We start from the raw sequence: 12,327 nt of genomic DNA, 5'->3' as shown, positions 1-12,327 counted from the left end.
CTCCAAGCCTAGCACTCTATCCCACTGTACCACCTAGCCGACAAAAGGGTCCTTTCCCAGGTCTTTTATCTCTTCTACTTATATGCCTACTAGTGGTATTGTGGGGTCCTATAGGATCCATACAATTTGGTTGTCATCTTTGCCAGGCTGGTAGCTGGGAGGTGGAATCTCAGAGTTCTTTGAATTTCCAATTCTGTTAGTGGTTTGGAGCATTTTTATGATTGTTGATAGCTTGCTTTTCTTCTTTTGAAAATCGCTTCTTCATATCCTTCAGCTATTTAACTATATTCATATCCATTCCCTAAATGGATTTCCAGTAGACATCTTAGACTCAGCATGCCCCAAACTGAACTCATTATCTTTCCCCATAAACTCTCTCTGCCTCCCCACCCCTCCAACTTCCCTATTACTGTTGAGGACACCACCATCTTCTTGGTCCCCCAGGCTCAAAACCTATGACTCATCCTAATCTCCTTATTGTCTTTTCCCCTCCACGTCTAGTCAGTTGCCTTTGCCACATCTCTTCCATATTCCCCCCTTCTCTGACACAGCCACCCCTTATCACCCCTACTCCTGGACTATTGCAATAGCTGCTAGAGGAGGGAGGGGGTCTGCCTGCCTCAATTTCTTCCCCACTCTAAAGCATCCCTTCATTTAGCGGCCAAAGTGATTTTCCTAAAATGCACAGATTTGACCATGTCACTTCCCTTCTCAGTAAACTCCAGTGGTTCTTTATGGCCTCTAGGAGCAAATAGAAAATCCTCTTTTTGGTATTCAAATTCCTTTATCCCCTAGCCCTCTTTCTTCCTCCCCACCCCCACCTTTACAGTCTTAATTCCCTGCTATATACCCTTCAATCCAGTGACACTGACCTCTTTGTCATCCCGCAAACAAAATACTCCATCTCTCTGCTCCAAGAATAGTCTCTGGCTGTGTCCCCCATGCCTGGAGTGTTTCCCTGTCTCCTTTTAAGTCCCAGCTAAAATCCTACTTTCTACAGGAAACCCTTCCCAAGGCCTCTTAATTCTAATACCTTCTCTCTTTTAATTATTTACTGTTTGTCCTGTATAGAGCTTATTTGTATATAATCATTTGCTTGCTGTCTCTCCTGTTAAATTGTGAGTTCCTTGGGGTCAGGAACTGTCTTTTGCCACTTTTTTATCCCCAGTGCTTAGCATAGTGCCTGACGCTTAGTAAACACATAATAAATACTTATCGCTTGATATATATTTTAGGTATAGGACCTTTATCATAGAAATTTACTACAAAAGGCCTTTTTCCTTCCCAGTTAACTTCTTTCCCTTCTGATTCTGACAGTATTGATCTTTTTTGTGCCAAAACTTTTCAATTTTATGTTATCACAATTGTCCATTTTATCTCCTATGTCCTCTCTGACTTATGTTTAGCCACAAAATTTTCCCCTGTCCATTATATCTCCTTTCCTGCACCACTAATTAGTTTATGCTATGACCTTTCATATTGAGGTCATGTGTCCATTTAGAGCTTATTGTGGTATGAGATGTTGACCTTGACCTAATTTCTCCTAGACCTATTTCCCTGGGGAGTTTTTTTGTCAGATACTAAGTTCTTAGCCCAGTAATTGGTGTCCTGGTGTTTACTGAATGCAATGCTGTTACATTCAGTTACTTCTGAGCCTTACGGACCTAATCTGCTCCACTGATCAACTTTGATTTCTTACCCAGTACTGAATTGTTTTGATTATTACAACTTTGTAGAACAGTTGAAGATTTGGTACTTTCCTTCCTAACTTCTTTTGATTATTCCCTTCAGATTCTTGATGAATTTTGTTATTATTTTGTCTAGTTCTTTGAAGTGAATCCTTGGGTAGTTTGGCATGCCACTGAATCTGTCTCACACAAAACGCCCAAAAACTTAGGTAATATTGGCATTTTGATTATATTAGCATGGCTCAACCATGAGCAATCAATTCAGTTCAGTTCAGTGAATACTTATTAAGTGCTTACTATGTGCCAAGCAATGAATTGCTCTTCAGTTATTTAAATCATCTTTTTTTTCTGTAAAGAGTGTTTTATAGTTATATTCCTATAATTCCTATATGAGTCTTGGTAGGTGAACTCCCAGACATAACCCGCAATTATTTTGGATGGCATTTTCTTAATGACTGCTGGATTTTATTGGTAATCTATAGAAAGAATGACAATTTGGGTGTAGGTTATTTTGTTTCCTGCTGCTTGACTGAAGTGGTTAATGGTTTCTCTTCATTTTTAGTTGAACTGTTAGTCTTTTCTAAGTAAACTATCATATTTTTGTCAATTACCAAAGAAGACAATTTTGCTTTCCTCTTCTGTGCTCATTCCTACGATTCCCTTTTCTCATTTTGTTGTCTCAACTAGCACTTTTTTTTTGCTTTTTGGAGGGGGGAATGTAAGGCAATTGGGGTTAAGTGACTTGCCCAAGTTCACACGGCTAGTTTTGCGTTAAGTGTCTGAGGCTGGATTTGAACTCAGGTCCTCCTGGAGTCACCAGGGCTGGTGCTCTATTCACTGTGCCACCTACCTGCTCCCCAACTAGCACTTTTATAACTGTGTCAAGAAATGGTGGTGACAATGGCCATCCTTGGTTGAGTTTTGATCTTATAGGAAAGGCCTCTAGATTTTATCCATTGTGGAGAATGATGTCTCATGGAGTTCATTCTCTATGGTTCTCTGAGGGCTCTGTTGGTTTAATCAGAAAGCCAAAGGGTGTGTCTTGGTGGTATTCCTTGTACACTGTTTATGTCCATCTGGTGCTAGGGGAGCCTTTGGCACAGATACTGACAATGTCATCACTGTGGGAAAAATGGGTAACACATGAAATGAGTGCCCTTAGATTAAACTGTGTGCTATGTGCCTGATGCCTCTGACCACGGTATTCTGTTACCTTTCTTCCTGGGCAACCAATAATAGAAGCTGTGGCCTCTGATACAGTGGGGAAAGTTCAGAGAGCCAGATTCTGGCTTACTAAATGAGAAAGATCTTCCTAATAATTCAAGCTGTCTGACAATGGGAATGGGCTGACTTGGAAGGTCTTCTGAAATGAGGGGTGGGCCTAAATGGCCTCGAAGGTCCATTCCAGTTCTAAACAATTCTTAGAATCTTTCTCAATGTTTGCTGGATCTTTTAACCCCACAGATCTATTCGGGCCCACCAGAGGACAATGCTGCACCTCCAGTGCCTCCTCCCAGGGTGACGGCAAGAAGACACAAGCCCATCACAATTTCTAAGCGCCCACTGCGGGAAAGGACTGTTTTTTATACTTCTTCAGTGGAAGAAAATGAAGGTCAGTGCCAACAGCTTCTGAACAGTGAGTGGCCTTTTTTCATCGAAAAGATGGAGGACTTACAAAGTGGAACCATCCACTTCTCTTGGGCCTAAAACAACAAAAAAGGTGCCAGGAGTTTATATCCCAGCTTTTCTCTGGGAAGGCCTAGTAAGACAGCTGGCTACCAGGCCTCTGTGATAGAATTGAACTTAGTGCTATTCCCCCAGAGGCCAGTAAAGAATCTGAGATCCTGCCAAGGTGGTGGCCATTACTTATTTTTAAAAATTCAATCTTATTTGATTTTTAGCTCCCCGCACCTTCCCCCCAATTGAAAAGACAAGAAAAACAAAACAAAAAAAAGAAATTATAATCATATATAGTCAAGTAAAACAAATCCCTGCCTTGGTCATGGCCCCTGCTTTCCCCCTTCCTTCCTGAAAATATGCCTCAATGTGCCCTCTTAGCCCATCACTTCTCTCTCTGGAAGTGGTGCCTCTAACGTATTAAAACACATAAGAGAGGTAGAGGGCTTGAGGCCCTGTGAGGTGCCTACCACTAGGAGTCTGTGTGTACTTTCCCTCCTGTTCATGTTTAACCCAGGCTACATCATTTCATCAGTGTTCTCAAGTTTCTTTGAATTCCTCATAATGCAATGATATTTCATTATGTCCGTAAATTACAATTTGTTCAACCATTCTCCATTTGATGGACATATTATTTGTTTCTAAGTTTTTGCAATTACAAAGAATTCTTCCTAGTATATTGTGGGATTTTTCTTTCTGTCACCAATCTTGTTGGTCTCTAAAGCCAAAGAAAGGGCTGATAAATTGAAGGGTATGAACATTTTGGTGCTTTTATTGCTTAATTTCAAATTTTTCTCCAGAACTGAAGCACCAACTCACATTTCCACCAGGAGTGAATTAACACATCTGCTTTCCCATAGTCCTTCCCATATTTTTCTGTCTTCTACCATCACAAATTTTATGTGATCGAACTTAATGACTAACAGTTGTTTGAATTTGCATTTTAACATTAGTGATTTTGAACCATTTTTCATATTATTTGTTGATAGTTTGCATTTCTTCTTTTACAAAAGGTTTATTTCTTTGACTATCTTTTGGGAAATGGCTCTTAGTCTTCTAGATTTGTGTCAATTCCCTGTAGATTTTGGATGTCAGAATTTCATAAGAAATGTTTGATGTAAAGCTTATTTTTTTTAATAACATTCATCTTTTCTTCTCGTTCTGGATACATTGATTTTGTTCATGCAAAAGCCTTGAGAGAATACTAGATTTTAAGTCAGAGGACCTAGTTTGAATCCTGGCTCTACCTGCTACCTCTGTGTGTTTGAACAAGTCACTTAAAACTCTCTAGGCCTCAGGTTTTTGACCTATAAAATGAGGGGGTTGGATTAGATGATTCCCACGGTCTCTCCTAGCTCTAAATCTATCATTCTGCAATCTAAGTTGATATACTCAAAATTGTATATTTTGTCTTTTATGATCTCTTCCACCATTTCATCATAAACAGCTGTTTAGGAATTCTGCTCTCTATAGTGGTGAATGATACAACTTTCCATTTTTCTCCAATCTTTTTATGATGTAAATTTTAATATTTAGATTATTTATTTGAAATTTTTGTGGTTCATGGTATTAGATGCTAGTCTAAACTTATTTTCTGCCAAACAGCTTTCCAGTTTTTCCAGCAATTCTTGCTGGATAAATGATACGTCCTTTAATAGTTGGTATTCTCATTTATTGAACACAAGACTACTTTAAATATTTGCTTCTAGATCTTCTTTATCTAGTCTATTCCACTGATCTAGCTTTATCTTTTTTTTTAAATCAGTAGCCGATGGGTTGTTTTTATACATTTCTTTTATTTACTTTTTTTAGCATTCTTTTTTTTTTAAATTTTGAGTTCCAAATTCTCTCCCTTTCTCTGGAACTTTGAGAAGGCAAGCAATACGATACCCATTATTCATGCAAAGTCATGCAAAACATATTTCCACATTAACCATGTTACAAAAGAAAGCAAGAAAAATAAAGAAAGTGACAAATAATATGCTTAAGTCTGCACCCAAAGTTTGTCAGTTCTCTGGACATGGAGAGAATTTTTTCATCCTAAGTCCTTTGGACTTGTCTTGGATCATTGTTTCCATTGGAGTAGCTACATCTTTCACCATTGATCATCATACAATATTGCTGTTATAACATTCTCATGGTTGTAGTAGCAGATAGTTTTAATAATTACTGCTTTATAATATAATTTGAGACTCAGTAATGCTAAGACTACTTTATTCTTCCTCTTTCCCTTTAATTCCCTTGATATTCTCCTCATTTGACTATGCAATATGAATTTTGCTATTGTTTATACATTCTCCTACTTTTCCTGCATGTTTTAGCATAGCACTAAATTAGCGTGGCCAGCCGTTCACATTGAACATCACTATAAATATTTAGCTCTTCCTTTATTTTGGTAAATGTTACTTTGCAGTTATGTTTTTTGCCTTTTTGGTGTCATGGTAGGTTATGCGTTTTTATAGTAACTTTAAATAGATTTTCTCCTCTTGCTGACTTTTTTTAAAGTAACATACAGAAATGATGATTTTGTGGATTTATTTCGAATCTTTGCTACTTTGCTGAGGCAGTGAGTTGTTTTGATTGTTTTTTTTCATTATCCTCTGGGTTTCTCTAAGTAAACCATCTGCAGATAAAGATAATTTTTGCCTCTTTGCCAATGTATATTTCCTTAATATCTTGTTCTTGTCTGATATAGCAAGTATTTCTAGTTCTGTGTCACATAATAATGAAAACATGGAACAGCTTTGCTTCATTCTTGATCTCCTTGGGAAAGTTTCCAGTGTTTATCTATTTATCTGTTACAAATAATGCTGCTTCTTGATATTCAAAAAATGTTTTTAATCATTTTAAAGGAAGGCCCTTGTATTTCTACGCAACTTATCTTTTTTTTTACACTTATTAGCTTTGTGACCTTGGGCAAGTCACTTGACCTCTGTTTACCATTTTTTTTCCTCATCTGTAAAATGGGGATAATATTAGTCCCTACCTCCCAGAACCGTAGTGAAGATCAAATGAGATTGTAAAGTGCTTAGCATAGTGTCTGGCTCATAGTAAACGCTATTTAAATATTAGCTATTATTATAATTATTATTTTGCTTTTTGGAGCTCAATTGGGGTTAAGTGACTTGCCCAAAGTCACATGGCTAGTAAGTATGTCAGGTGTCTGAGACCAGATTTGAACTCAGGTCCTCCTGACTCCAGGGCCAGTGCTCTATTTGCTGTCCCACCTAGCCGCCCCAGCTATTATTATTATTATTAACACAAATGAGTATTGTATTTTGTCAAAGGTTTTAAATCTATTTTTAATTTAATTTTATCTGTGACTTTTATTGTATTTGTTAGTCATGTGATTAATAAGTTGGCATAACTACACATTAGTCATAATGATAATCTTTGATATGTCTTTGCTAATGCTTAATTTAAGGTTTTCGAATCATTCTTTATAAGTGATATTAGTCTATAGCGTTTTCTCTGCTTTACCTCCTCCTGATTAAAATATCAATACCACACATTTGTACCATGAATGGAACTTGAGAGAACGCCTTCTCAATTCTAGGGAGTGATTTACTTAATGTAGGGATTAATTGCTCTTTATATGTTTGATAGAATTCACTTGAGGCGATAGAAAATGTATCCCTATAAACATCCACACTAATTTGACAGAGTAATTCACACTAATTTGACAGAGTACAGTAATTCCAAGGGTGGCCAAGAAAGGATTGTTAATAGGAGCTAAACCTTGAGTGAAGTTTGGGAGTCTATGATGCAGAGGGAAAAGGTGTGGAGGCTGGAGATGAGATGTTGAGATCATTAATTTGTTCAGTGTATGCTGGTTTTCTTTTGGAGGTCTTCTTGGGGTGATTTCTTTCCTTTCTCCTAATTTTCTGTTTTGTTTTGTTTTGCCTTTTGGAGGGCAATTGAGGTTAAGTAACTTGCCCGAGGTTAAGTAACTTGCCCAAGGTTACACGGCTAGTTTGTGTGTGTGTGTGTGTGTGTGTGTGTGTGTGAAGTGTCTGAGGCCACATCTGAACTCAGGTCCTCCTGACTCTGGGGCCGGTGCTTTACTCACTGTGCCACCTAGCCGCCCCAATTTTCTGTTGTTTTACTTTGGTGTATATCTTGCTGGTTTGAAGTGTTCAAGAGGAATTGCACTTAGTTGGGCCACTAGGAGTGCCAGGTCTGGAGTCAGAAAGACCTGAGTTCAAATCCAACCTCAGACACTTCCTAGCTGTAGGACCTTGGAAAAATCCCTTCATCCCTGTCTCAAACAGTCTCCTCATCTGTAAAGTGGGGATAATAACAACATCTACCTCCCAGGGTTGTCATGAGGATGATCTTCACAAATAGTTGTAAAGCACTTAGCACAGTGTCTTGGCACATAGTAGGTGCTCTGTTCCCTTCCCCTTTCCTTAGTTATGGCCACTTACCTAGCCACCTTGCAGTTCTTCCAGGTGAGGAATTTGCTTGGCTGTGGGGAATCAGATGGGTGGTCCTTAGGCTGAACTGCAGGGCATGTCTTCTTCCTTGGGAGTCCTTCTTGGCTGTCCTCTGTGTCCCATCTCACCTTGGAGGCCTGTGTAACTCTGCAGAGAAAGTGCCGAGTGGGTCTCCTCACTGGGAAGAAATTACAAGTCCTGTCCAAAGAGGTGTTTGGTGATGGCTAGTGAGGTGAAAGGTGCAGCTGGAGGAAGAGCACAGAGAATGGACAGGCCTGCGTCTGAGTCTAGCCTCTGCCATGAACTGACTGTATGACCTTGGGCAGATCCCTCTCTGAGCTTCTGTTTTCCTATCTGCAGAATGAGCCTATTGGCTTCAGATGAGCCCAAAGTTTCTTTCTGGTTAGACTCTTTTCAATGTTGTATTCTGAGGTCCATTCCAGCTCTGACATTTGGTGATTCTCTGTATGACTCAGTGCCCTTTTGGGTTGTTTGTTCTTGTAGTGAGGACAGATTTGAGGTAAGACATCCGTCCTCCCTCAGGCAGTTGACCTTGTGACTAAGAGCAAACATTAATAAGATGACTGGTGAGGGTCAGGACCCCACCTGCCTAAACATGTGGCCATGACCTGGACCAGAGGGGGGAAGGCCATGTGAGCATCAGAGCTGATATATCACCACTGTTGGAAACAGGAACAAGCCTCTTGGACTTGCCTGCTTTGATTCTTAGTATTGGAATGAACTGGGGATAGGAGATAGTATAAGGATTTTAGGAGAAAGTCTGGTATAGTGGAAAGAGTGTTGAATTTGAAGGCCTATGTGACCCTGGCCAAGTCCCTTTCCCTTCCTCGGCCTCAGTTTCCTCTTCTGTAAAATGAGAGGGTTGGATTGGCTGGCTCCAGATCTGGAATCCACTGATAGTTGGCTCTCTTTTGAATCCCTAAAGCCTTTATTAGTTCCCATTTGCTATGATTTCTCTCCAGGTGGATAAGATGTACCTTGGGCTCTGGAGTCAGAAATCTGGCATTGAATTCTCAGCTTTGCCCTCAGTTTTCCCTAAGTAGCACATAGACAGTGGAGTACTGAAGCCTGGACTTGGTCCTGACTCTGTAATTTCTAGGTCCTGAAGTGCAGCCCTTTGACGGAATCCCAACTTCATAGAAGAGATGCCCTCTAGGTCCTCAAGGGCAGCCCTTTGGCTGAATCCCAACTTCATAGACCAAATCCCCTCTAGGTCCTCAAGGGCAGCCCTTTGGCTGAATCCAAACTTCACAGAACAAATCCCCTGAATAAAAGGATTTGTTTTGCCAAACTTGGACTCAGTCAAAAGGTCGTACCTGAGGGCCTAGAGGGCCACACGTGGCCTTGAGGCCACAGGTTCCCCACTCCTAGAGTCTAGACTGTATATTTTAATTCTCTTGTTCTGCTCTGCTCTTCACTGCATTCTAGTCATTGGACCCAACTTGGCATTAAGGGAGACCTGAGTTCCCATTCTGCCTCTGACACTTATTGCTTATATCACCATGGGAAAGTTACTAAATCTCTCTGAGTCTCTGTCACCTCTGTCATCAATAGGGAACCTAATAACACTGCTAGGACCTGTCTCCCAGAGCTATGACATTCAAAGAACATGTATGTAAAGAGAAATGTAGATGTTAGTTATTATCATCACCACAGGATTACAGATTTAATTCTGCAAGGGATGTCTGGTTCAACCCTTGCATTTTATAAAGGAGGAAACTAAGGAGGGGGAGGGACTTGTTCAGGGTCACACAGAGGATCCTAGCTCCAGAGCTGGGACAGCCCTCTGGGACCATCAAGTCCAACCCCCCTCATTTTACAGGGGAGGAAACAGGCATGGAGGGGCAGTGACTCACCCAGGGTCACATAAGTTGGCAGTGGCAGAGCTGAGATTCAAACCCAGGTCCTCTGACTCTAAATTCAGTGCCCAGTCTACAGCACCACACTCTCTCAACATTATTAATCATGACTATCCTTATTATTGCTTATGTCTGTGTGTAAGCCAGGAAGGTCAGTGAGAGTCTTTTCTCTTCAGACCTCATGGTATAGGAGGAAGGGCACTGGACCTAATCCTAGTCATGGCTCTAATCTTGAATGTGACCTTAGGAAAGTCCCTAGCTTCTCTGGATCTGTCTCCTCCTCTGGAAAACAAGAGTATTCAATTCAATGGTTTGCCAGGCTGCTTTCTGTATCTAAAGTTCTCTGAGAAATCCAAGGCTAGATAGCTCTTTGGCTAGAGTGCCAGGCCTGGAGTCAGGAAGATCTGAGTTCAAATCCAGACTCAGGCACTTACTAGCTGTGTGACCCTGGGCAAGTCACTTCACAATTTCTTCACCTATAAAATGGGGATAATAACGACCTACCTCCCAGGGTTATTATGAAGATCACCCGAGACAGTAATTGTGAAGTCCTTAGCACAATACCTGCCTGTAGAACACTATAAGTACCAGCTGTTTGTATTATTAATACAATATTTCCAAAGTAAAAAGAGATGGGCTTCTGATCAAGCATAAATTACCTACAAAGTTGAGTATATTAGCCTACAATGAAAAGTGGATCTTCAATAGAATAGAGGACTTTCAAGCATTTTTTAATTGGAAAGACCAGAGCTAAGTAGGAATTTTGGAAACCAAATATGAATGCAGAGAAATCTTGAAAGGTAAACTTATTTGAACAGTTGGGTGGAATTAGTGTTCTAATGAGGGAAAAGAAACATGTGTCCTACAGAACCTTCATGCTTTCAAAGGGTATTGAAGGAGTTAAGTAAGAAAGACAGAGGTCCTTGGGGGTAGATTGGTTCTGCTCTGAGAATTTGAAAAGGGAAAACAGGAGGGGAAATGGGAGGAAGAAGGGGAGAAACCAAGATGGGGGAAGAGCGGAGGGGAATGGGCATTATATAAGCTTCACTTCTATCCTAGGCATACACAAGAGGGTTGAATACACTGTACTAGGACTTTAGGGACATCAGATTCAACAGGAAAACAATTGGGGCTGGAGTGGGGGGAAGATAGTTCAGTGGGAAGGTAATACCTGATCTTTAAGGAGGTGATTAAAAGGAAAAAAAAAGAATCAAATGGGGGAGATAACCTTAGGTGACCTCTAGACAGCTGGGAAATGACTGAACAGACTGGCATATGAATGTCATGGAATATTATTACATAGTAAGAAATGATGGAAAGTGATGATTTCAGAGAATCTTGGGTAGTGAAAAGAGTGGAGTGAGCAAAGGGGAACAGAACATCGTAAAGAAAGACAACCTTGAAAGCTGTAAGACCCTGGATCAGTGTGATAAACAACCACTCTTCTGCCTCCTGAGGTGTAGAAAGGGGCATACCTTTGGACATGACCACTGTGGCGATTTGTTTGGTTAGAATTCGCTTGTATCTGTTACAAGGGTTTGGTTTTTCTTTTAATGGGGTGGTATGATATATAAAAAGTTCAAGAGACAGTTTCTGGGTAATTAATCATTTTATTAGTTATTACTAGCATATAATTAATAAAAGGGATGAGTGGCACTCTCAAATGCCAGAAACCCCTCATGAAACCCACTCATTGCCTTTGGAAGAGTGGGTTTTCCTGAGGGTAGAGATCAATTCTGGTTAACAAATAAGGAGAGAATGAATATTATAATGAGAGTTGGACCTATTCTAATGAGGGACTGGGGGACTGACTGATCACTTTTACTCCCAGACCACCCCAGCCTTGTGCAATCTAGACATGCCTGAGTCTACCCAGTGGAACACAATTTGCCAGAATTCATCTTAGATTAAATTCTTTGTAAGATTTTCTAGTTTGGTGGGATCTCCCAGCCAGGACTGTAAAGCAGATATGGTGGAGATTTGGGCAATCTCCACCTTCAGCAACAATGTCCTTCAGAGATTGAATAGCTCTGGTTTCCTAATGAGGAAATAAGAAGGGAAAACCCTAATTCTTATTTAATAATTGATTATTAGTGTAAGAGGGAAATAATGATCTTTCTCAGTGGGGATGGGGGGGAAGTGAGGGGTCAGGAATATTGTCAGAAAAGGAGAATCACTAACATTTTTAACAAATGTATGGAACCAAAGGAAATTCAAAAGGAAATCTGGGCAAGCTGGACAATTTTGAAAGCCATGTGCATGACTTATTATATACTTAGTATGAAATGGAGACTAATGGTTTCATATGGAATCATTTTAGGTCTCTGGAAATGTCCTTTTTGGGCCAGGTGCTGCATCTATGGTGGAGGCCTTGGGGCCTGGTGACTACCAGGAGTTGTTACTGTGTCAAAGTGGGCACATTGACTTCTGTCCTGAGACATGGTATCTTATTCCTTCATTACAGTCCAGATTTTCCAGGACTACTCAATTCTAACTGGTTTCTGTCCTTCCAGGAAAGGAAAGCAGCTATTTTTTTATTGAAGACTTCACAGAATGCCAGAATGAGAAGGAGCCCAGGAATGTAGAACGTACACAATCACTGACAGACCAGCTACTGAATTGTATTGGTAGGAGGGGTTTCCTCAT

At 40.3% G+C, this 12,327-nt stretch overlaps 1 protein-coding gene across 2 annotated transcripts in view; it reads left to right on the top strand.

The window, feature by feature from the left end:
- The window catches only part of OPHN1 (oligophrenin 1), a 278,254-nt gene that overhangs the window by 248,554 nt on the left and 17,373 nt on the right, over positions 1-12,327 (top strand). For both annotated transcript variants that reach the window (XM_069100409.1, XM_069100408.1), the window contains exon 19: positions 3,153-3,300. In XM_069100409.1, the coding sequence (XP_068956510.1) occupies positions 3,153-3,300 (148 nt within the window). The remainder of the gene's footprint in view (positions 1-3,152; positions 3,301-12,327) is intronic.

This window comes from Petaurus breviceps, unplaced genomic scaffold, assembly GCF_028583685.1.
Source record: "Petaurus breviceps papuanus isolate PSGF00001 unplaced genomic scaffold, PetGlider_PUasm1.0 400, whole genome shotgun sequence".
Lineage (NCBI taxonomy): Eukaryota > Metazoa > Chordata > Mammalia > Diprotodontia > Petauridae > Petaurus > Petaurus breviceps.
Note: the sequence above shows the minus strand (reverse complement) of the source record. Positions and strands in the feature narration are given on the sequence as shown.